This window comes from Enoplosus armatus, chromosome 2 (assembly GCF_043641665.1).
Source record: "Enoplosus armatus isolate fEnoArm2 chromosome 2, fEnoArm2.hap1, whole genome shotgun sequence".
Classification (NCBI taxonomy): Eukaryota; Metazoa; Chordata; class Actinopteri; order Centrarchiformes; family Enoplosidae; genus Enoplosus; species Enoplosus armatus.
In genome coordinates, this window is record NC_092181.1 from 28255870 (window position 1) to 28281685 (window position 25816).

General features: G+C 43.0%; 1 protein-coding gene across 3 annotated transcripts; it reads left to right on the forward strand.

Moving 5' to 3' along the window:
- Positions 1 to 7242: 7242 nt before the first annotated feature.
- Positions 7243 to 25541, forward strand: LOC139293843 (CSC1-like protein 2). Of its 3 annotated transcripts, XM_070915469.1 has the most exons (24): positions 7243 to 7434; positions 8382 to 8461; positions 9661 to 9670; positions 10176 to 10207; positions 11424 to 11514; positions 11653 to 11690; positions 13346 to 13488; positions 15147 to 15198; positions 15858 to 15966; positions 16871 to 16941; positions 17783 to 17863; positions 18074 to 18197; positions 19523 to 19656; positions 19961 to 20098; positions 20193 to 20346; positions 20478 to 20584; positions 21763 to 21849; positions 21941 to 22006; positions 22500 to 22662; positions 23239 to 23344; positions 23819 to 23986; positions 24436 to 24551; positions 24653 to 24736; positions 25362 to 25541. In XM_070915469.1, the coding sequence occupies exons 1-24, from the start codon at positions 7243 to 7245 to the stop codon at positions 25539 to 25541; spliced, it is 2526 nt and encodes an 841-aa protein (XP_070771570.1). The 3 variants fall into 3 exon arrangements, with proteins under 3 accessions (XP_070771570.1, XP_070771552.1, XP_070771561.1); XM_070915451.1 differs by lacking the exon at positions 9661 to 9670 and having other exon boundaries at positions 10169 to 10207; XM_070915460.1 differs by lacking the exon at positions 9661 to 9670 and having other exon boundaries at positions 10169 to 10207; positions 25365 to 25541.
- Positions 25542 to 25816: the final 275 nt, after the last annotated feature.

Consider the following 25816-nt stretch of genomic DNA (forward strand, 5'->3'; position numbering starts at 1 on the left):
CTTAAATGATGAATTGATGATTAGAACAGTTGGATAATGCAGGTGAAACTTCCAAACATGCATGTGTGAAATAGTTTTCAATGTCGCCACCTCTGTGTGGGGTCTTTCTGTGTCTCTTGTAGTTTTGCTTCTCTCTAAGAAGAGTTGAGTGGCATCATACAGAGGCTCTGTGGCCCCAGTGGTCAGGGGGGGCCCTGGGCCTGAGCCCATTGGGTCAGCTGAGTAATCCCTCCATTCCCCCGGGGCAGTTCCTGATATAATCTGACCTATAAAGCCAAAATACCTTCACTACATAATCGGTCAACATTGAGTGAAGAGCGGAATCGGACGTCTGCTTCATTAAATAAAGTGGGTCTAACTTGTAAATACATCGTATAACTTCAGGAGCTAAAAACCAAAGCTCAGTGAGTGAAGTCTGGTCTGTAGAAACCACAGACGGTCAAGCAGCTGAAGAATCACAGCTACATCAGGTGAAAGCTAGCTAGTGAGATAGCCACAGCTGATCTTGGCTACAGCTAACACCAAATGTATAAATTGATGTTTCTGTAATTTAAAAATATCCATTTTGATGAATAGACGTGTTTGTTTGTTTGTAATTGCACATAATTAAACAGCAGCAGCTCAATCCAATCATATTGGAGAAAAGAAGCTAAAGCTAACTAGCTTAGCAGAGTAAGTCTGAAAACATCTGAGCTTTTGACTCCAGTAGAATCTTTATGTAGTTGGTTTGAGAAAACGTTAAATCACACATGTAGAGTATATTCAATTGTAAATGAATGTATTATATAAATATTGTAGGGTTAGCAAATGGACAGCTAAACAGATACTTGGGCTGTAACAATAATCTTAAGTTTATTTTCTTTACTGGCTTGGTAGATGCTGTGTTTTCTTTATCTGCATTTTTTAGGTTCTATGTCAATGATTGTGACAATTAATAATCAGACAGTGTTGATTGAGATGTAACTGATGGGCTGCAGCAGGTTTTCATGTTCTATATGATATAATATTGTAAAAACTAATAATCGTGTTCCCATGTTGATTATTCTCATGTGATAATTACCTTGTTAATGACTCATACAGGTAAATGTGGTTTTGGACATCTCTCACATGTGAAAACATTCGATGTGTTCCCGCTTCGGAAACAAAAACATGTGGCTGAATTACCTTTCACATCACTGAACATAATAATACAGAGCAACAATAACACAGTAGGGGACAGATGTTTCACATGAAACTTATAAAGCTGCTTTTGATAAACATCAAAGAGTTTATTTTGTCATAAACTGACAAAGATATTAAACCTCTGGGTTTTGAGGTGTTGGCCCAACAAAACAAAACATTTGAAGGCATCAGCTTGGACTCTGTTTTTCACTATTTTCTGATGTTTTGTGCTAAAGTGCTAATGGAGTTCCTTCAGTGCTTAAATGTCACCTGCCACTTACATTTCCTTCACTTTTGTTTCAACTGCCACTCTTCCTTCCATATAAACACATTTCACTTCAGATTTCTTTTTAGTGATGTCACCTTGTTCGCAGCTCTCAGATAGGCTGCTTTCGCTATAGATGTATACACGTTGATACCTCATTGGTTGCCACTGTTCATTACAGCGATGCGTCAACAAGGCGCATTATTGGTTTGTGGAGGCCACGCCTCCTAATGTATGTAGGTCCATCAAGGCAGGACGTGGATCCACAATTACAATCATCACAACTCCCTGAAGTTTGCTTTGTTACAAACGTCAGACGTGTATTTGTTACTTCATATGAAAATACTTTATCTCATGTAGATAATGACAGTAATATTACTTTAATGTAATATTTAAGATGAACTTACCGAAAGTAATTAGTTTCTATGTATATTCTATTTTCTTACTGTAAAATCGCCGCCATGATTGATATCATCGTCAGCATCTTACTGATGAACTGCTTAAATAAAGATGTTCATCTTCTTTCTTTACCTGACATATGTTAGCTTAACTTAGTATCAGGACAGTCGCTTAACTCTATGTTAGCGTAGAAGAAGGATTACCTATTGTGATGTATATTCAACACGTTCATGACAGTAAAATACTGTAGAATAACTCCTCATCTGTGAAATGTTCTTCCCTGTTCTTTGGTTTTGGCGTTTCTTTGATTAAAACATCCAAAAGCAGAACAAAAGTCAAGTGACATTTTCTACTACGTGAACCTGCTGCAAGATGGCGGCAGCATCTACGTGTTTCTATCGGTGTGCTTTCACTCTTGACCTGTGTGAGCGAGCTTACGTTGGTGCGAGATCATTTGGTGACCATGGTAAGTCACCAGTCTGATTTCTCGCTATGGGTCCATGTAGAGCTGATGATGCAGGATGACATCACCCAAAACTGGTTAGCTGCCTGAAATAAGGTCTGTGGTGAACACAAGCTGAAGGAGATTTACACGTTTTGTTCAACGACATAAAATACGTCAGTGGATACCCCACTCCTGAATTTTGAAGCTTTTCCGTGTCTTAAAAAAGGCAGCTGCTAACAAGTGGCTAAATGAGACGACAGAGGTTGTTGTGGACATTAACGTCTTCATGCCGATCACGGAAAATCATCTACTCACTAGTCCTCCTTTACAGCCTCGTTGTGTTTATACTCTATATCTATATATCTATATCTATCTATATTCTCTTAAAGTGAAGCTCAGTGGTGGTGACATTGAAGTAATGCGACCGTGATGTAGTTCCTTTATAGGCTAACGTTAGCTTTTTACTTCTGCTGATTCCATTTACGCTTCAAAAATCATAAAGTGGAGTTCATTAGTTAAGATTATCTTGCTGAACCAAACGTGCCAGTATCATAAACTTTTGTTTGCCACAGAGTTTATTTTCTGCAATAATCCATATTCCAAAAGGAAAGATCCCATCGGCTTTTAGTGGAGGGAACCAGGGCGATGCTAACTTCAGGGTTGGCCTACAAAAATACGGCATCCCTGCAGGACTCTTTTGAACCGAACTACAGGTATGAAGGCACTCTAACTAACAAGAGGTGATGGAAGGCAGACTGAGTCCACACCGAGTTCAGACTGAGTTCTGATGGACGCATGCGGTCGACTGATAAGACGATCAGTTGCATGATGTTCAGAGTGAAGGGGTCCACGCTGAACATGTCTGTACCGCAGCAGGTCTCTGCTCTCTGAAGACTGACCCTGAACGTGACCGCAGGTTTTTATCTAAAGTATCTGAAGTTCACTCAACTCTTGTTATATTTTATGTTTTGGCCGACATGTCCAAAACAAAAGATAATCTTAAAACACACACACACACACACACAGTCAGCTGTTATCTTTGGGCTGCAGACGTCAGCAGGACGTGAAAAGACGTTCTCTTGGTCTTTTTTTTTTTGTTGCTGGATGATTCGATGTGAAGACGCTCTGAGTCCGTCTGTTTCAGTGACACTCAGCTGTCTTTGTCCTGATCACGCTCCCTGACAGAAACTCTGATAGAATTATCTGTGCACAAATAATTCCTTCTGTACAGACGATGTGTATTCTCAAAAAACATCCATACGCCATTTTCCCAGTGGAGGTCTTAGACCAGGGCTAAACTATCAGGGGCTAGTGGAGGTCATAGGCCAGGGCTAAACTATCAGGGGCTAGCGGAGGTCATAGGCCAGGGCTAAACTATCAGGGGCTGAGGGGGGTCATAGACCAGGGCTAAACTATCAGGGGCTAAGGGGGGGTCATAGGCCAGGGCTAAACTATCAGGGGCTGAGGGGGGTCATAGGCAAGGGCTAAACTATCAGGGGCTAGTGGAGGTCATAGGCCAGGGCTAAACTATCAGGGGCTAAGGGGGGTCTGGCTTGGGTCAAGGCTAAACTATCAGGGGTTAAGGGGGGTCTTGGGCCAGGGCTAAACTATCAGGGGCTAAGGGGGGTCATAGGCCAGGGCTAAACTATCGGGCTAAGGGGGGGTCTTAGGCCAGGGCTAAACTATCAGGGGCTAGTGGAGGTCTTAGGTCAGGGCTAAGCTATCCGAGGCTAGTAGAGGTCTTAAGCCAGTGCTAAGCTAACAACAGCTAGTGGAGGGTTAAACTAGGCTAAAGGCTAACAGTTAAATTAAATATAATAGTCGTCAGGCCCACACTAACAGGGCTAATAAGGTTAGAGCGCTTTATAAGTAAAGATGATTTACCATTTACCTTTTAATGGTGACAGGGGATCAGATGGGGTTTGGACCAGGTGTCCTGATCTATCAGGAGGTCTTCAGGTGTTCGTGATGCTCTGGTCTGATGAATAGATGTGGACTGTGTGTGTTTGTCAGTGTTGCAGTGTGTCTGCAGCTCTGAGACTGGAGGCTTCAGATGAGTCATGCTGCTGCTGCACCATGACAACAGAGAGAGGGGGGGGGGGTGTCCTCTGAATGACGCTGAACTGGTGGAATATTCCAGATCAGACCATCACTGCACAACCAACTAGAACAACAGAATCATCAGCGTCCCCTGGAGGCTGCAGGGTTCATTACGTACGACGTTCGTAGAGTGTGGACAGCAGCTAAACGTGAAGTTTGTCCTGAAGGTGGCGCCAGAGGGAAGGTCACGGGGTCGTATAAAGAGTCATCTGAAGAGTTCATCCTCTGGAGATCAGGACCATTTACTGTAAATCTGTTGGGTAGTTGATCTGAAATGTTTGGTTGATTAGCTGATCGGCAGGGAATTAGTCAACGGCAATTCTGATAATTGATAACCTCCAGTTATCCTCTGATGTCAGTTTCTCTGATTTATGTCACGTTTATAAATGACCATCTTTGGGTTTTGGACTATTGGTCGTACAAAACAAGACATTTGAAGACTGAATGAGCAGGTGATGTAAACACAACAGGAAGTTAGTTATTGTAGTTTGTCAGCAGGTTGAGCTGATGAAGATACTTTAAAACACAACAAAACAGATTGATGCAATTAGTGTCAAAAACCACACTTCTTCTCAGAGTCACAACTCAGTCAGATGTGAACTCACAGACATGAAACACATGTTGAATCATTCAGCGTGACGTCCACTTCCAGAGGAGATCACTATCTCTGATGTCCATCCAGAATAACCTCCAGAAATCTACTCAGACATCAGAGAGAAAGACGCTGCAGAACCTGCCTGAGAATGCTTCTGTTTTTAAGTTTCCTTCAGTGTCTCAGTGATCAGTGGTGGTTGTCTGTCCGTCCATGAGGACACGGCAGACAGGAGCTGCTAACAGCTGATTCAGCTGCTGTAATGGAGACCATGTGACTCAATGGAAACAAATACAGACTAAAAAGACGGGACTCAAGTTGTAGCTAACGGCTAACTCACTGACTCCATGGCAACAATATGCTTTATAATGTTATACTACCTGTTAACATACCCCCAAAGCATTATGGGAAATTTAGTTCCAGAACTTCATGCCTGACCCCAAATAGAAGAAGGATAAAGAACACTCTCCTCTGTACATCCATATACAGATGTTAACGGAGCGATGAAAACCTGTGGACGTACAGACACATCATGTGAAATAGATTTTCTGAAACGGTGAACTCTGTTATGTTTTGGTGATGTTTGAATGGAGTTCTGTATATGAACTCAGTGGGTGCAGATGCTTCCTCACGTCGTCTCTTTGTTTTCAGTCTGTTCGGTCGGAGGCGGAGCGACGATGTCACGATGACATCATTAGTCAGAGCGCTGTCACTGTGGTTTTATGACAAACGGCTGCTGAGGCGTAAAAAACTGGGTCAGGAGCTGTAGTCAGGGTTACCGTGGCAACGGGATCAGTAGGTCACAGAGGGGGAAGCTGCCTGCTGCCGCTGCTCAGGCATGCTGGGAAATGTAGTCAGCTGTGAGGTCTTGTGCTAAAACATGTTGAACCATTTGTTTCACATAACTCTTACATCTAAGTACGTTAGACTTAAAAACATTCCCAGAGTGCACTGCGGGTTTCAGAACATTTTGAGGTGACTTCTCTCCAGGAATTTAGTGGCAGAAAAGTCACTCTTGGTATGTGGCCTGTTTGTGGTGGTGTTTTCATTGGTAATCATTTCTTTTCTTAAATTTACTTTAGTTTCAGATGGCTGACTGAACAGACGACTCTCCAGCCATGCTAGCAGCTCTGTGAGGCTTTGAGCTAAATGCTAACGATAGCATGCTAACACACTCACAATATGTGTTTTCAGACCAAACATTCGCACTGCCAAGAAGAACGCTGAAGTGACGTAAGCTGGCGGTTGGTATGGCAACATCACACAAGATTTTATATTTCGCTTTGACGAGTTGAAATCATGTATTTCCTCGTCGCATATACGCTCAATAAAGCCTGGACTTCACTGTTTGCCCATTCGTCCATGTTTTAGTACATTTTTTTAAGGCTCCGTTACCAGCTGTTCCACAGGTTTTTAAAGATGGTGGCCGGTGCTGCATTGGCGCGTGTTTGACCAATCAATGTACACTTTCATCACTCAAGGTTCCTCTTGTGCTGGGAGGGTACCTATTCTGCAGTAGGAACTAATTTTCCTCAAAACAGCGTTCTAAGAACTACGATGGTTCCCAGTTTTTGCAGTAGGAACACAATGAAAAGGTCTCCAAGTCTTTTAGAGCTGTGAAGAAGTTCCTCTGGTCCGAAAACGCCTAATGATCGTGCTAACATGCTGATGTTTAGCAGGTATAATATTTACCATGTTCACCATCTTAGTTTAGCGTGTTAACCTGCTAACATTAGCTAATTAGCAGGCAGGCGGTAATTATAATGTTATTTCATTGTATATTTGTTTATATCTTTACCTCAGTGTGTTTTAAAAGTTTTCGATGAACATGGCAGTATCAGTCTGGATTTACCTCATTGGTGACTAATATTGGTTATTATGATTCAACTAAGTCAAATTTGATCCCATTAACTGTTGTGGACACGTGAACAGGAAACCCTCAGTTTTCCGGTGTTTGAATACAAGTCAGTGATGAGAGAACTGATCTGTCTGATCTGGTTCTAGTTTTATACGACCGTTTTTGAGAAATGCTTCATTTATATTACACGTTTTATTTCTTGGGTTTTACATGTTGCTCTTGTCCATAAAAATAGATGTTAAACTTTCAAAAGTTTTTTATTTCACTGTGATGGAGAAAAATCAGCAGATTGTTGAAATTGAACTTTTAATGTTTTTACCATTTTGTTAGAATTCCTGAAAGCTGCTGGGTGAAAGGTTAAAGGTCACTTTAAACATGTCCATTTCCTCCTTCAGGTTCTCTGTGAGGATGCGACAGTGAGCATGCTCAGAGCGCTGATCGTTACAATGGCGATATATGGCAGCGGCCAGGCGTGCGGCGGTCAGGACAACTGCTCCGCCCACAGCGAGTCCAAAGACTACTGTTACTCGGCTCGCATCCGCAGCACAGTGCTGCAGGGGCTGCCGTTCGGAGGAGTGCCCACCGTGCTCGCCCTCGACTTCATGTGCTTCCTGGTGAGTAGTCATTGCACGCGCTCAGTATGACACACACACGGGGATGGGGGGGGGCTGCTCGGAGGAAACACGAGAGCCACAACCCTTTATTAGAAAGCTGTCAGTGATTGGACGCTGCAGCTGATTGGACTGATCTGATCACAGCCATATGGTTCAGTGATGTCTGAGTTTTGACTCTCAGACAGACAAATCTATAAAATCTATAAGTCATAACATAATAAAATATTAACAGGAAATGATGTAATAACTGAATCATGCTGTCAGCTAAACTTTACAAACAGAGTAAGAAGGTTAGTGAATGTTTGACCAGCCACTCAATAGATTACCAGGTTTTTCATCTACCAGCAGTGGGCCGGAGGCTGTGTGACTACAATAGATGAATAGATCAGTCTGATAATCAATCAATCAATCATATTTGTTTAAAACAGACAGTATACCGTTCCGTGATACCAGTTTATTCATCTGGATCAGATCTAACAGGAGTGTGTTTGTCTGCCATGAGCTGCTCCTCCGCTTCCTTTGTGCAATGCATTGTGGGACACCAGTGTCTGAGTCACTTTTGAACACATGGTGTGAAATGCTGCTCAGAGTCGGTGTGTAGTGTTGGATTGGGTCACAGCTCTGGTGTTGAAAGGAACAGTTGCATTGTGGGAGCTGCTGAGTGTGGACTGTTTTGTTTTTTCCTGCTGTGATGTTCACTGACTGTTGGAAAAATCAATATTGCAGTTTCATGGATCGACCCCACATACTGCTGTTCCATCAGACACATTTCATGACAGATTTATTCTTATTTTGGTAGTTTTATCCCTCGATCTGAACACTAAACTCAACACCTTAACATCTGAGAGCTGACATCACGCTGACATCACAGTGACATCACAGTGACACTGTTCTGTGCTGATTTACAGCATCATGTGTTTCTGTTGTTCCTCCTCTCTCTTCTTCAGGTGCTGCTCTTTGTCTTTTCCATTCTACGGAAAGTTGCGTGGGACTATGGCCGCCTGGCGCTGGTCACCGACGCCGACAGGTAAACACACCTGTAATCACAGAAAGAGCCTCAGACAGGAAACGTTCAGAGGTTTCTTACATCTGAAACATCTGTAGGTCAGAACAGCTCTCATGTCATCATCAGAGTGATGTCGTCAAACAGACCAGTGGTTCCCAACATGGGGGACATGAATAACTGAACATTTTCCTGTGCAATCCTGATATTTTTCCTCTAAAGATTCAAATGAAACAAACAACAAAGAGAATCTCTCAGGTGGAACTCACAGCTCAACAGGAAGTCACGCAAACTCACTTCCTGTTAAGGCTTCAGATCGAAGATTTCTCGACGAGATGAGTTGAAACTTACAGCGAGTGCAACGTTGTCAAACCTGCCACTTTACACCAATGTGATGAGACGGTGTATCGTTTCCATAGCAACGACTCTCTGTACTGCCACTCTAACTGCCGGCCTTTCAGGCTTTTTTTGTAGCTGGATATAATTTGTAGCTTTTTAAAATATGAATGGTGATGGTGACTATTTCTAGTGTGAAAACATAAATAAACGTGAGGGCGGAGAATTTGGAGCTGTATGTGCTTCAACAGCAGATGTGTGCATTTAAAAGCTTGTGTCATACAGACACAAACTCATGAGGAGATCCTCTCTTTCCGCCAGCTGACAGTCTGTTACTGACTTGACCAGCTGACTTTGCCACAAGCTGATTGGCTGTTTCCCTGCAATGTTCAAAAAAGATTTCGTCTTGTCGTGAATCTTTGGTCTGAATTGGATCCAGATTTAATTTAATGTAATCAGACTTATCTGATCAACTGATACAGTAACTGTTGTTAAATCATATTCTGTATGATGAAGTATTAAAATGCAGTTTATTTGTGATCATCATGACTGTATTTATTATAGTATTTTACAGACAGAAGAGACCAAAAGCTCAGTCACTTCATGATACAAGTCATGAATGTTTTCATTCTGTCTGTTTTGGTATGTGTTTCTGATGACAGCTGTCATCAAGCACAGAGGATGTATTCTGTTAAAGTCCAACTGACAACAGTCAGGCGTCCATGTGAACACTGACATGGATTTCTCCTGTTCATATTATATAACAGATACAATATATTAACTGATAAATGAATATTACAGAAAATGAACTCGTGGCAAACAAACTTTAATGATACTCACACGTTTTGTTCAGCAAGACATTCTTCACTCATGAACACCACTGTTAGACAGATAGATGTAGAGTAGAAACACAACGAGGCTGTAAAGGCGGACCAGTGAGATGTTTAATGTCCGCGACGACCTCTGTAGTCTCATTTAGCCACTTGTTAGCAACCGCCTTTTATAGACGTATTGTATGTTGTGTGTTAACCACAGACCTTATTTCAGGCCTCTAACCAAAAACCCATTCAGGAACTCACTGACTTGGAGACGAGGGAACAGGAAGTACAACAAGTGTAAATGCTGACTCATGTCTGTCCTCCGGCCTCAGGGGGCAGTGATGAGCCCATTACAGCAGAATGAGGACTTCATATGTTCATATGGGCCCTGACTGTTGTTTTAAGAAATGTTGTGAAGGTGCTCTGAGCTGCAGACAGACGGATAGGAAGAGGAGCACTACTCTGTTGAAATATGGACGTGATGTTTTGTAAAAAGAGGGAGTTTCAGTTCCTGATGATTGTCGCCATCCCGCCAACGTCGGCAGCTTTTGATTTTCTTTCTGTTTCCATCCTGAAGACTGAAGAAGCGTTTCAGCGACCTGGAGGAGCGGGAATAGTATGTTGCTGCTTCCTCCCTGTTTGTTTTGTCCGCTAATATCTTCCTCCTCCTCGCCCTCCTCTGGTTTCATTACCAGGGTTCTGCTCTCTGATTGGTGCACTAACACAGCTTCTTCTTCATTTCAGTTTGTGTTTGTTTATGTGTGTCTGTATGGGGGGTTATTAGTGTCTGAAATTTGCACCACTGTCCAACATCAAATGTGTCTGCTCCTCCGTCCTGTGGACCTGGTCTTGACGAGGGACCCTGAGTCAAAATCTAGTTTTGAATTGTTTTCAGAATCAGAATCAGAAATACTTACATTACACAAGAATCATGTTTCTGCCCGGTTTTAATTTATATTGAACTCATTTCTTTCAAAAGTAGCAAATATTCACATTTGAGAAGCTGCAACAAGTGAATTTTCTGCATTTTCATTTAAAAATGACCCATCAACAAATATGGACACGTGGGTGGTGTGTGTTCAGTGTGGCAGGGGGCACCAATCACCCCCATAGCCATGAATACTGTGTGTGTGTGTGTGTGTGTGTGTGTGTGTGTGTGTGTGTGTGTGTGTGTGTGTGTGTGTGTGTGTGTGTGTGTGTGGTGTGTACAGAATTTAAGGGTGTCTTTGGATCTCTCTGTTGGCTAATGCGATGCTAACAGATGTGGTGCTAACAGATGTGGTGCTAACAGATGTGATGCTAACACTGCTCCACACTTCTCTTCATTTTAACGTTAATTCAGCCGAAGACGTGACAGAGATAACTATGAGCCGGTCAAAAGGTAACAGGCTGTGTGTTTGTAGCTCCATTTGTCGTAAACCCTGTAACGTGCTAGCTAGCTAGTTAGCGAACTCCACACAAAACCCAACATGCTAGCACGCTCACATCTGGAAACACCTCTGTCCTGTTTCTGCTGAGGTTTTCAGATCAGAGTTCAGTTGGTGAATGTAGAAACTTAAAGAGGACTTGTAGGTGTTTTCAGCTGCAGTTTAAAGTGTCAGAGTCCATGTTGGTGGTTTTTAGATAAAAGCAGGTTCAAAATATTCTACTTCCTGTTAGCTCCCTCTGTGTTTTAGTGTTTTATAAATCTTTTCGACCAAAATGGTTAAGGAACTCTGGAACCAGAGGAACTAAACTCAGGAGTCCAGCTTTCAGACGTAGAGGTCAAAGGTGAGAGTGGCTACATGCTAACAGCTAACGGTCAGCTGACTCCTTCCTGTGTCTCTCCACAGCGTTGCCTCGGCGATGCACTCGGAGACGCCCGACCGCTACGAACGCCTCACCTCCGTCTCCAGCTCCGTCGACTTCGACCAGAGAGACAACGTAAGGACGCCATCATTGACCATCCTCATCCTCAATGTCTTCTTCTTTTTCTACCTCCTCCTCTATCCCTGTACTGTGTGTGTGTGTGTGTGTGTGTGTGTATAAAGCAGTATATAATCATGGTGTTTTTCACTGCAGGGCTTCTGCTCGTGGCTGACGGCCATCTTCAGAATAAAGTGAGTAATATTCACTCTAATAATTCATTTGATGTCAAAGGTTTTCCATCTTTTGTGCATCAGAACTGTTCTTCATTAGCGCCACCATCTGGTGAGGAGGGTGGATGGGTGCAGATGTGTTCATGGTGCAGCTTGCTGTTGATATCTGGCCACAGTCTCAACTGTTGCTACATTTATGTTAGTTTGTTGATTGAAACATATAATGCATGAGTATGTTTTACTGTCATGAAACGTATAACTTTTCTCTGTATTGTTTATATATTTGATGTGTTTTGGATCCGTCCCTGACTCGATCTTCTGAGTTCACTACTTAAATTATGTTTATCTGAGAGAGTCGGAGGGCGATCCACCATCTTGTGTCAGTTTAGTGGTAATGTGAGAAAATAACTGATTTGAGGATGTAAATGACGTGTTGACCAGTTCTCTGAGTCTGTGTGTGAATTGCTGTTAACCTTCATGGTGACATCAAAGATGTGTCAATGCTAACAGCTGGACTGTTACTGAAACACCAAATCTGGGAGCTTGAACCTGCAGCAGCCATGTTTGTCTGAGACTCTGAGCAGTGTGCGCACCATCCAGATGATAATATTCCACAGTTCTTCTTCTGTGGTTTTGTATCTGTCACAGTGGGGTAAGAGAAACGTTGGTGTGTCACAGTGAGTCCAGTGTGGACTAAAGGTGGTGGACGAAGTACTCAGACGTGTTCAGTAAAAGTAGTAATACCGCAGAGTTGAAATCCTCTGTTACAAGTAAAAGTCCTTCATTCACAATGTCCCCTGTGACTGTTGTACTATTATATATTATCTCATTAGATTATAATTACTCATTATTAATGAACTGTCGTAGTAAAGCTAAATATTGTCATTATGGATTCATCTGCTGATTATTTTCTCGACTAATCAATCCAATTGATTGTTTGTTTTGTTTTGTTCAACCAACAGTCCGAACTTTAAAATGTTTCCAAGTAAATTCAGATTTGAGAAGCTGGAACCATGAAATGTTTTTACAGAAAAAAAGGACAGAAATTATCAAAATAGTTGCCGTTAATTGTCTGTCGATCAATTAATTAACTAATCATTTCAGCCATACTCATTTGTGTTGTTGGGTACAGTAGTAGTTCATTTATTACAAAACATCAGATTTTATAAACTCTTCATGTGTGTATATGTAAAGTAGCTATTAACTAAAGCTGTCAGATGATTGTAGTGCAGTAAAAAGTTTTCTGAGATGTAGTGCAGCAGAAAGTGGCATGAAAAGTACCTCATTTGTACTTAAGAACAATACTTGACAATACTCCACCAGTGACTACAGGTGTCACATGACTCAAACCCAACAGTTCTCACCAGTGTTAGGTTTCTGATCCAGCTCAGGTTGGGTTCAGGTTTGGTTGAATGTGAAGTATTGAGAATAATGTATTAATATTTGTAATACTGCGTCCATGCGTGTCTTGTTAGCACATTTGTTGCAGTAGCCTGCTCAGCTAATGGACGTAAAGCAAAACGTAGCCTCAGTTCTTGGGTCAGGTTCAGGTCTCAAATGTGATAGTAGCAGTCAGGCTCAGTGGGGTCAGGTTCAGGTCTCGGTGTTTGGTCCATGCGGGACCCTGAGCTGGTTTTGACTCTGTTGACTGACCCGTCCTCCTCCTCCTCTTGCAGGGATGAAGAGATCAGAGAGAAGTGTGGTGAGGATGCTGTTCACTATCTGTCCTTCCAGCGTCACATCATCGGCCTGCTGGTTGTCGTCGGCGTCCTCTCTGTCGGCATCGTCCTGCCCGTCAACTTCTCTGGAGACCTGCTGGGTGAGAACAACGGCAACTGCATCGCAGCGATCAGGGTTAATTTAATACAACTTTAATACAAAGAAATGCCTCGTGACCTTCTGTCACAGGGTGCACGTCTGTAAATGCATCTTAGAGGCGTCTGGTGAGGTGAAACTATCCAGGATTTCAAAGTAAATAAATAGAAATGGAAAGGAAAGAAAGGTAACAGAAGAAATGATAATAGGAAGTTTCCCTCCAAAATTTAAGTTAGCTCTTCTAGCTGTAGCTAGCTGGTTTAGCTTCAGCTAGCTCCTGACTTGCCAACATTGTGAAAACCACAGTTATGAATTGAAAAGGTAAAAAGTAATTTCTATTTACATGTTTATTAACATTTCCTTCTCAGATTTTGTTCCTCTTCCAGGCTGAGAGTTGGTTAACTCTGGAAATCTGCATTCTGTTTCTGTTTTAGCATTTATTAGCTTTAACGAGACATCTGTAATCCATTTAGGATGAGAATTACTCTAATTACATTTAGAGATGTAATACTGAAGTTACATCTGTCACTAAGTTACACAAAACCTCCATTTCAAGATTTTAAAACCGACAAATTAAATTAGGAGTTGAAACTCATGTTGAAGACAAGACTAAAGACACATGATCCATTCTCAGACATTACGAGTTACATCACAGCCTTGAAGTCCTCTAAATATATGATGTTATACATGTTGGATTGTTCACACTGTCATTATATCGACATCTGTGAGTTTGTTTGAACAGTTTGTGCATTGAATTCTGAGAGCTCAGCAGCTGAACTGAAACATGCAGACTCTGGACTCTGGACTCACAGTGTTCTCGCCTTGTGTCTGATTGATTTTAGTCAGAATTATCAGTAAAGATGCTTTCCTAAACCAAGGAGCGCCTGGACCTCCTTCTAAAGAAGGTAACAGCAGTCAGACCAGAGCTGTAGGGGGTCTGCAGGTCTGTAGGTGTGTTGGTCTGTGTTTGCTGTCTGATGGTAGATGGTGGTTTTAGCTCAACCTGTCCTCTGATCAGGTAGTTTTGTAGTAACATCAGCACTGGAAGAAGTACTCGGATCTTTTTCTTGAGTAAGAGAACACTTTATTGTCCGTTACATGAAGTGAACATTTCTGTAAAGAGCAGCTGAGATACTAAAACACACAGAGCAGAGGACACATGTGACTTCTTGTACCTATTCCACTTAAAGTATCAAAAGTAAAAATACTCCTTATACACAATGTCCCATTTCACTATAATGTGTATTATAATATTATTGGATTATAATTATTGATGCATTAATATGTCAATCACTTTAATGTTGCAGCTACTTTAATGACTTTAAGTTCATTTCATAGATTTAATATATATATTTACACTGCTGGGTAGTTTGTGAATATCCACCTGGGGATGAATGAAGTCTTATGTTCTTGTAATCAATAATAATACCTCATTATTTATTTGTTGATTATAGTTTGTAATATTCATCTGTAAGTAACTAGTTATGAAATAAATGTAGTGCAGAAGAAGTAGAAAGTATCAGAAAATGGCAATACTCAAGTAAAGTACAAGTACCTCAAAAGTGTACTGAAGTACAGTACTTGAGTAAATGTTCTTAGTTACTTTCCACTAGTGAGTAACAGTGCTGAGTGTTTACTGATGATAAACTCTTTTTATTCCAGAAAACAACGCCTACAGCTTCGGACGCACCACGATAGCCAACCTGAAGTCTGGGTGAGTCCACGAGGGTTCTGCTGGACCCGTATATCAGGTGTCTCTGCTGCAGGTTATATATATGATCAGCAGCAGCGATCAGGTTTGGACTGAGTGTTAACAGTCCTCAGCAGGAAGCTGCAGATCGAGGATCAGTGCTTTTCTGTCAAGACGTGATGAAAGTCAGACAGTGAAAAGTCAGCAGTGCAGTCAGCCTCTTATATTTGTTTGTAGATGAACACAGAAAGACTGGATTATTAGCAGGTCGGTGTTCGTCAGTGTGTCGGAGGAGGCCGGGGTCAGGTCCCGGGTGTAAAGGGTACATTTGGTGAGTGCTTTACACTGATGGCAGCGAGCTACCACACAAGCTGCTGCTCTGACCCTCTGGAGTAATTTGCTCAACAACTCTTGGACAGGCGGAGCCGGGGATCGGACCACCAACCCTGTGATCAGTGGAGGAACTGCTGGTCCTGAAGGAGGATGATACGATTCTTTATAACAGTCCAACTTTTCTGTGAACCCTCTTGTTCTCTGTCAAGTCTCACCTGTGTGTCCAGTACAGAAGCAGGTCCATGTGTTTAGCCTAGCCTAGCACAAAGACTGGAAGCAGAGGGAAAGTGTTAGTCTAGCTTGGAGCTTGGTATCTTGGAGTTACAATGAAACGTTTTCTTTGTGTCCAGGACGAATCTGTTGTGGCTGCACACTTCGTTTGCCTTCATGTATCTGCTGCTGACCGTCTACAGCATGAGGAGACACACGTCCAAGATGCACTACAAGGAGGACGACCTGGTAGGAAAACAGACCAGAGCAGTGTGATATTTATTTAATCTAATCTAGTCTAAGAACTTTGTGGAGATGGCATCACATCTGACTTGTTTAACACATCATGTATCATGTATTTCTCTTCATCCTTAGCTTTCTCTTTAGCTTCTCTTAAGCTTCTCTTTAGCTTTCCCTTTAGCTTCATCTTTAGCTTTCTCTTTAGCTTCATCTTAAGCTTCTCTTTAGCTTTCTTTTTAGCCTCTCCTTAGCTTTATATTTAGCTTCTCTTTAGCTTCTCCTTAGCTTCTCTTTAGCTTTATCTGTAGCTTCTCTTTATCTTCTCTTTAGCTTTCTCTTCAGCGTTCTCGTTTTTGTAATTTGAAGTTATATTGAGTTTTATATCACAGATATCTAGCAACAACAAAAAAAGAATGGGGGGAAAAAAACAGGCAGGTAACTGACAGACAGTGATACAGGAAAGACAATTATTTGGTTACAATAATGTGGTGGACATTAATACAGGTAATAATTACAAATGTACTGTATCAGACCATCAGATTCTTGACAGGGTTAGGTTGCTTCCTCCAGACACGTATCCACCAAAGCTGTCCCATGTTCTTTAATCATATCATTTTCCCAGTTCAGTCTTGCCACCATCTTCTCACACGCAACTAATTCCATCATTTGTTCTGTCCACGTTTTCATAGTAGGAGTTTGAGGCTCTTTCCAGCATCTTAGAATCAACGGAGCACAGTGTTAAAGTGTTAAAATGTTAAAGCCTCAATAGGTTTAAAAGGAGAAGTCAGTTCCTGTTCAATCAGGATCCAATCCAAGCAAGCTTCGCCATTTCAAAAGTTATCTGAAATATGAACTTGTTGTATTTTTATCTTCTGTCTATCTGCTGTTTTAATCCCAGTTTTATGTTTTGCAGGTGAAACGTACTTTATTCATTAACGGCATTTCTAAATACGCAGAGGAGACTCAGATCAAACAGCACTTTGAGTAAGTTCACTGGTCTTCTTCTGCTTCACATAAAGATCAGGGGCCGTAGCCTAAACATGTTTAGCAAGGAGTCGGAGCTGAGGAGTGATTCAGAAAGGGACAGGGACTTTTAGTGAGGAGGCGTGGTCACCCTGTTGCTAGGTATGACACAGTCTTTTCACAGTCAAAATGTGATTGGTTCATCAAACAAAAACAAGGAAATAAAAGCGCACTCTCCGTGGAATCGATAAGCCGAATGTATGTAAATAAACCAGCGAACATACAAACAGCAGTGGAAGCACTGCTGCATTTGTCCAGTCGCCAAATATTTTCGTGTTGTGATAACTTTCATTTCTGGCGTCAATGTGGGAGGTGTGAGCGCATCTCTAATGAGATGGACCACAAACACTGTCATTCAGCGTTTGGAGAATATTTCTCCTGCCTCTTTGGCTCCTCTGCTTAAGAAACTCTTAAAAGTCCTCCTCCATACTCCTAACAGTTTATCTTTACCAGGAGCTGGTCTTAAACATGAGGGGAACTTCTTAGAAAACATCATAATTCTATTTTCGTAGAATTTTGCCACTAGGAGCAACTCTTTGTACAAGGAAGCTTTATGAACACGGGCCCTGGAGTCTTCATCTCGTGAGATATTCAGTTCAGTGTGTGAAACAAATGAAGAGATCTGTGTCTACTTCTTTGTTCAGTCTTTGTATTTTGTTTTATGTCCCACAGTTACATGTCCACTGTGTTATTCACAGTAACGACGTAATGTTGAGATGAATTGAAGGTTTGCTGGTTTGCTTCTTGAATAAGAAGTCAGTAGTTTGTTGAGTGTCCTGAAGTTCTGGGTTTTATTCTTCAGGCAGGCGTATGAGAACTGCACGGTGCTGGAGGCTCGGATCTGCTACAACGTGGCCAAACTGATGTCTCTGAACGCCGAGAGGTGAGACAGAGAGGCAGGGCCCAGTGCATGCTGGGATACACTCCAGCGGTGTTAACTGCTACTGGACATATTAAAGAAAAACTAAATTCTTCAAAAATCAGATCCTGTTTTTCAGAGTAACATGTCACTGAGTAAAATGAAAGTCTTTTTAAAAGGAGTTTCTTTTCTCCGACTGAAGCGACCACTCTGCTCTGTGTTTGTGTTTGTCAGGAAGAAGACTGAGCGCAGTAAGAAGTTCTTCACTGACCTGATGGCGAAGGAACACGTTCCCACCATGATCAACCCCAAACCCTGCGGACACCTCTGCTGCTGCGCCATCACCGGCTGCGAGGAGGTGACGCTCGCGCTCTGTTCGCACCTGCACACCCAAAGTAGCTTCCACCCGCCTGCAGGAGTGTTGACTATAAATCATGTCATTTACATACTCAGCTCTGATTGGTTATTTTCTCATGTGGCTACTTTGCTGGTACATGATTTGTTTCCACATGTCATCTTTCTTCTTCAAGTAGCCCGCTAAAGTTTCATCGCAGCCAGTTAAAGTTCTGTCGTAGAGAGTTGAGACGGCATTGATGTTGACAATCAGCTTTTTCTCCATTTAACTTCTTTTACTTTGTTGAGATTTTCTGTCATTTCTTAGTGGAAATAGTTTTTGAACTAAACTAAGGAAGCAGTTTCATGACATCACTTTGGACATTTGGGAAATTTTTATAGTCCATACATTTCATTGACCAAATAAAAAAAGAATCTGGATCCACGAGACCAGAGGCCTGAACTACAAAGCAGGTTCAGCAGATCCAGGACATCTTCTCCTTATCTGTCTTCACTGAGCCGAACAACCGCATCCCACTGAGCGCTCACACGGCACTGGTTAGCAACACAGCAGCTGCAGCTGCCAACAACCCCCACTGTGTGACTGAAGGCTTCTAATATCACTGCCCCATCATGAGGGCCGAGCAGATCCGACTGATTACATTTGTGTGTTCTATTAAATTCATGTGTTCTTACGGCGTGTTGGACAGTTTTAATCTTATTCTGTCAGCTGCAGCCCCGGAGTTTCAGACGGAGCAAATAAAATATAAAAACATGGGTCACAGCGGTGAGTAGGCTTACTTTCATATCTTCTAAGAACAACAAGAACATCAAGGCTTCAGTGCTTCAGTCAGTCTCTGCTGGAGGATGATATCAGCACACAGGAGTCATTCCCTCCATCCAGAATCTATATCTCTCATATTAAACACCGTCAGGGAAAGACAAAGGGCTGCTGGTCTCTGAACACTCTGCCCCCCTAAGAGACCCTCTCACGTCCCCCCCACGAGCTCCACGGGATCTTCTGTGATTGCTGATGCCGTTTTCCAAGAGAGCAGATTGGTCAGTAGGTGGAGCTTTTATATGAGTTGATATCATGATAACATCACCTGCTCCGGAGCAGGTTAAGTGTGTAGCATAAGTTACCATGGCGATGTACCCCGGAGAGAAGAGAACCACGTCGTAACCCTGGAAACACAGAGTTAACCCTGAAGGCACCTCGCTGACCTCAAATCCTGCTTTGTAGTACAGGCCTCAGGTCTAATTTGCTGATTTGATGTGTTGGGTTAGGGTTTGTGTTGCTAGCGTGTTAGCATGTTATCAGTGATTCAGCAGCCTACATGTGTCTTGCAGGAGGAGGCGGTCAGCTACTACACCAAGAGGGAGGCCAAGCTGAAGGAGGAGTACAGGAAGGAGAAGGAGAAGGTCCACACCAAACCGCTGGGCATGGCCTTCGTCACCTTCCAGAACGAGGCCATGACTGCCATGTGAGCCACAGCCTGACCCCGCCCCTTATCAGACCCTGCCCCTCTAACTCCTCCCACCAACAGTCTGTAAACACAAAAGATAGATGATTTTAAATCGCTAATTAGTTTAGTTGTCAGTTTGTTTGTCTTTCACATTACTGTTTCGTTTTCATCTGAAACTGAAAAACTTTTCATCAGTTTTTATTCTCAAAGGTTATTTTTTATTTAGTTTTTGTTTAGTTTTAGTTGTTGACCAATATTTTTAGTCATAGTTTTTGTAGAATAAATTTACATTGCTCTGACCCCCCCCTCTCTGTTTTCACAGTATTTTGAAGGACTTTAATGCCTGTCAGGTTCAGGGTTGTCGGTGTCGTCAGGAGCCAGGATCCTCTCAGTTCAGCGAGGTTCTTCATGTTCACAACTGGAGCGTTTCGTACGCGCCCGACCCTCAGAACGTCCGCTGGTACATCCCCAAGTTCCACCCGTCTAAAACCTCACCAATTACCAAACAAACGCACCCCTCACCCTCAGCTGATGTGTCCTGTTTCTTCCTACAGGGAACACTTGTCGCTTGGCGGTATCTCCTGGTGGATCCGCTGCTTCATCATCAACTGCATCCTCTTCATCCTGCTCTTCTTCCTCACCACGCCTGCCATCATCATCTCCACCATGGACAAGTTCAACGTCACCAAGCCTGTCGAGTATCTCAACGTAAGAAACCACAACCAGCCTTCTGGTCAAACTGAGCAGCTCTTTAGTCTGGCATGTTTTGATCCTCGTGCCGACATGAAGCCGTTCTTCTGCTGACTCTCTGCTGTGTGTTTGCTGGTTCTTTTGTACAGAATCCCATCGTCACTCAGTTCTTCCCCACTCTGCTGCTCTGGGCTTTCTCTGCTCTGCTGCCCACCATTGTCTACTACTCTGCCTTCTTCGAGGCTCACTGGACCAGGTAACACTGCTGTTTCCTCCTCAGCCTCCTCTTCGTTAGTACTACAATACAGTTTCAAAGCACTACATTACAGCATCATAAACACAGTGGGGTCCAAAAGCCTGAGACCACTAGTCAAGAGACTTCTATTTAGCATTTTACTATTTGTTTCCATTACCAATGATAATATCAGCTCAACAGCAGGAGTGAAAAGTTGAATCTTTGAAAGATGTTCAGGTATTTCAGAGAATCTTAGTCTTTGGTATGTCCCCCTTTTGCTTTAATGACAGCATGCACTCCAGCTGGCATGGACTCCACAAGTTTGTGCCAAACCTGATGACCCATGTTATCCCAGCATGACCTGACAATGTTCCAGAGGGCTTCTTGTGATGTCACAGAAAGCTTGGCTTTCTGAGTCTTCAAGTGCCCCCATAAATAGTTCAATGGGGTTGAGGTCAGGTGACTGTGGAGGAACGTCCATGACAGTCAGGACTCCTTGGTCTTCTTTGGTCTTCAAGTAGTTCTTGCAAAGCTTTGAGGTGTGTTTGGGGTCCTTATCCTGCTGCAGTATGAATCCCTCTCCACAAAGATGCAGACCAGAGGGTACAGCATGTCTCTGAAGGATGGAGTGGTGCTTCTCCTCTGTCAGGGTGTAGTCCATTCACTGCAGGGGTCCAGCTCCAGAGTAGGCAAACCCCCCCAGACTTGAATATTCCCTCCACCATGTGTCGCTGTTGGTTTGATCCACTGCGGTATCATTCTCTCTCCTGCTCGTCTCCTTACATACACCCTTCTGTTACTGCCAGGAATCTCTCACCTGGATTCATCAGTAAATAGGACTTTTCTTCATCCACAGTAAAATGCTGCTGTTTCTTAGCCCACCCCAAGAGTTTGGCCTTGTTTCCCCTTCTGAGAAGTGGTTTAGAAACTGCTACTGGTCCTCTGAGACCACTACAAGACCGCCTCAAACTTGGGGATTATTTCCAGGTGAAAATATTTGAGATTTTCAGTGTGGTCTCAGACTTTTGGACCCCACTGTGTATACGACGTCAATATTGCAATATCATTACCAGCACACAGAATTGTTATTAAGACTTTAGTGGTAAGTCCAAGTCCACAATTCAGAAGGAAGGTTTCTTCAGTTAAGTCATTTGAATATCACTCCAAGCCAACTGATTTGACCGTCTCTGTATCTGCAGGTCTGGAGAGAACAGGACGACAATGCATAAATGTTACACCTTCCTGATCTTCATGGTTCTGCTGCTGCCGTCTCTCGGACTCAGCAGGTAATAAAAACTGTTGGCTGTAAGAATCCATCCCTGAGTGACCTTTGACCTCTGCTGTTCTCACTAAAACGTCTCTGTCTACGTTTTCCAGTCTGGATGTTTTCTTCCGCTGGCTCTTTGATAAGAAGTTCCTGGCTGATGCCAAAGTCAGATTTGAGTAAGTATAGACATTAGGTCCTGCAGTGTCCCGCTGTTACTACTCACCATACGTCGTCATTTACATTGTTATGTTTCATTTATTCTTAAAGAATATTTTCATCATATTGTAATGGAAGTCCAGAGCTGCCAATATTAAAATTAGTCTTACATTAGTGTGCATGATTTATGACAGGATTTGAATTAAATATTGAATTAATTTTTTGTTTGAAGTTAACTTTGAAAAAGCAAATTTTACCATTATTATATAATTCACATTCAAAATTAGTTTTTTACATCAAAATCTAAATTAACATTGAATAAGTAAAAATCTAAATCAAATTTTAAATCGAAGAAATTCTAATAAATATCATACAATTCAAAGTGATGAAAGTATCTGTAGCCTGTGATAACGTACTCTTATTTTGAAACAGCTCAGTTACTCTGAACGCATCATTAAAGTTTGATCATTCAGTAGCAGATGTGCTCTAATGATGGTGCTGCGTCACCTTCAGGTGCGTCTTCCTGCCGGATAACGGAGCGTTCTTCGTTAACTACGTCATTGCCTCGGCGTTCATCGGGAATGCCATGGACCTGCTGAGGATACCTGGTCTGCTCATGTACATGATCCGGCTGTGCCTAGCTCGCTCCGCCGCAGACCGCCGCAACGTCAAGAGGGTGAGGACGGACAGTGAGACGCACTGTGACACTGACCGAGAGGACAGACTGTGAAACTGACTGTGACACTGACCGAGAGGACGAACTGTGAGACGGACGACACTGACCGAGAGGACGGACTGTGAAACGGACTGTGACACTGACCGAGAGGACGGACTGTGACACTGACCGAGAGGACGAACTGTGAAACGGACTGTGAAACGGACTGTGACACTGACCGAGAGGACGGACTGTGAAACGGACTGTGAAACGGACTGTGACACTGACCGAGAGGACGGACTCTCTCACTGACCAAGAGGACGGACTGTGACTAAGATCAGTTTGTAATAAGACTCGACCACATGGAGGTCCATTATTGTCCTCATCATTACTGTTTCTATTTGGACTCAAGTCTATTATTGTCTCCATGTGGACTCAAGTCCACTATTGTTTCTATGTGGACTCCGGGATCTACAAATAGCCAAGTTGTCCCTACATCCAACAGCTCAGTTTTCTGGTGTGTGATGAACATTACAGCCTGATGAGGGCACTGCTGTGGCTGTATCCTGTTTAAAACTTGGTCTTTGGTCCCTGCAGCACCAGGCCTATGAGTTTCAGTTCGGAGCGGCGTACGCCTGGATGATGAATGTCTTCACGGTGGTGATGGCCTACAGTATCACCTGCCCCATCATCGTCCCCTTCGGTCAGTCTCAACTACACTACACAATATACTATCAGTACTACAGTACAGTATCAGTACCACAGCATCAGCACAGTGTTAATTCTAGTACCCAGAGCTGTTTTTAGAACTACAGCGGCAAGTCCAAATGAATTCATTGAGTCTCCAGTCAGTTGACAAAAATCCAAATTAAATCTCTAGTCAGTCCAGAAAAGTGAAAGTTGATTGTCAGTTCAGACAAGTCCAAATTAATTTCCACGTCAGTCGAGTCCCAAGTAAATCCAGACAAGTCCGTTGAGACAAGTCCAGATCAAGTCTCAAGTCAGTTGAGACAAGTCTAGGTCAAGACGCAGGTCAGTTAATACAAATCCAAATGAAGTCTTAAGTCATTTGAAGTCCAGGTCGAGTTCAAATGAAGTCCGTAATAAATTCCCTGATCAGATATATTAAGTCGTCAATGTGACTTCCTGACTCAGCAGTTCACCTGTCCCCCTGCAGGTCTGATGTACATGCTGCTGAAACACCTGGTGGACAGATACAACATGTACTATGCCTACTTGCCCTCCAAACTGGACAAGAAGATCCACTCCGGAGCCGTCACCCAGGTGGTGGCTGCACCCATCCTCTGCCTCTTCTGGCTGCTCTTCTTCTCCACTGTACGCACAGGTGAGCCCCGCCCCCTACTGGAGAAACCACTAAATCATCTTTTCTACTCGATTAATATCATTATCGAGTCCAAAGCAAGCCTCGAGTCAGTCAAGACCAGTCCAAATCACACCAGTGTGTGACTGTGTGAGTGAGTGGATGAAGGAGACTTTGGGAACCGTGAAGGTTGAAAAGCTTCATAAGTGAGACCTTTTTACAGTAATTCATTACTATACTATTACTGTAATATTCACAGTGTCACACCTGTCCAGGTGTTGGTGGTAACACACCTGTAAGCTGGTTGGAAACTCCTTGTTGGATTCAGTTTGAATTTAATTGAATGATCTGAGTCCTTCTCTGTAATCTGGTATTTGACAAATTTGTTCTCGGTGTGAAAATGAAAGACAGAAATCTGATCTTGAGCTCTATGTTTGTATGAGACGGGATGCTAACTGCTAATGTGCTGTCAGGTTTCGAGACACCGACCTCCATGTTCACTCTGGTGGTGCTGATCGTCACCATTGTGGTCTGTCTGTCTCACGTCTGCTTCGGACATTTCAAGTACCTCAGCGCTCACAACTACAAGGTACGGCAACTTTTTTTACTTAAAGGTTCCAAAAAGAACGTGTGTATGAAACGTTAATGTTGCCGTTCAGCACATTGTCTCACTCTGTGTCTCTGTCTCAGATCGACACCAAGGAGAACGACGTGGACGCCGTCGAGAACGGACGTCCAGCTCGTCCCTCGTCCTCCCCCACCACCAAATCTCAGGTGAGTGGATCTAACTTACTAGCTTTGGTTCTTAGGTTTGTTAGCTTTCTTACAAACTACATCTATAGTTGTTAGGGTTGTTAGCTTACTTTTTTCTTACTTTCCACTTACTGTTTGTTCCAGAGCTTTTGACAGTATCACATGGTCTTTATCAGCAGATGAAGCATAGCCAAGGTTTACACTCCAACGCATAAACATCAGTCCAATAACAGATGCTTGAGGTGTAAAAACTGAATTCTAGCATTTCTGAATGACACTATTTGTTCATGCTGTGTTCGATAAAATGAATCGTAGTGGCAGTTACGATGTTGTGCACACAAGATCAAACTGTGTCTTTTGGGACTTTTTTACAGTTTAAAACTGGAGAAATTATTTAAATCAGGAAACATTTCCTCATAGAAAAAGTCAACAAGATTATGACTCCAGACATTTGATGCCAACTTATGCTACTTTTGGTATATTTTCTATGGACACCTGAAAACCCCATCCCAGTTATGATGCTAATAAGTCTAAATGTTATAGACCCTGCGTAGCTTGCTTACGCTCGCTGGTTTGTTGTGGTTTCGTTGTGGTCCAGCAGCAGCAGCAGCAGCAGCAGCAGCAGCACCAGCACCAGCAGCACCAGCAGATGTACATTGCCCAGGTGCTCCAGGACCCAAACTCAGACGAGCCGGGCGGTGGCAGCGGAGAGGAGGACCGAGGGTCGTCCCAGGACGAGGAGATGCTGAACGGAGGGAACAGCATCAATGAGGCGGATTTTCAGTCAGGGGAGGACAGTCTGATCGCCAACGAGGTCCACCAGTAGCTGGGGGTGGAGCTAGAGGGAGGGGGCGGAGCTAGTTGAGGGTCCATACCCACGTAACAGTTAGAAAATAAAGCTGACTGTAGAATCACCACACACACACACACACACACACACATACACACACATACACACACATACACACATACTGACTGATAGACTGACGCAGTTAGCTCCACCCCCTTCCAGCTCGAAGACTTGACCCTGACCTTTGACGCCGGCGCCGGCTCGCCAACATCCAGTCCTGCACGTCTGTGGAAACTTGATGGACATCAAAC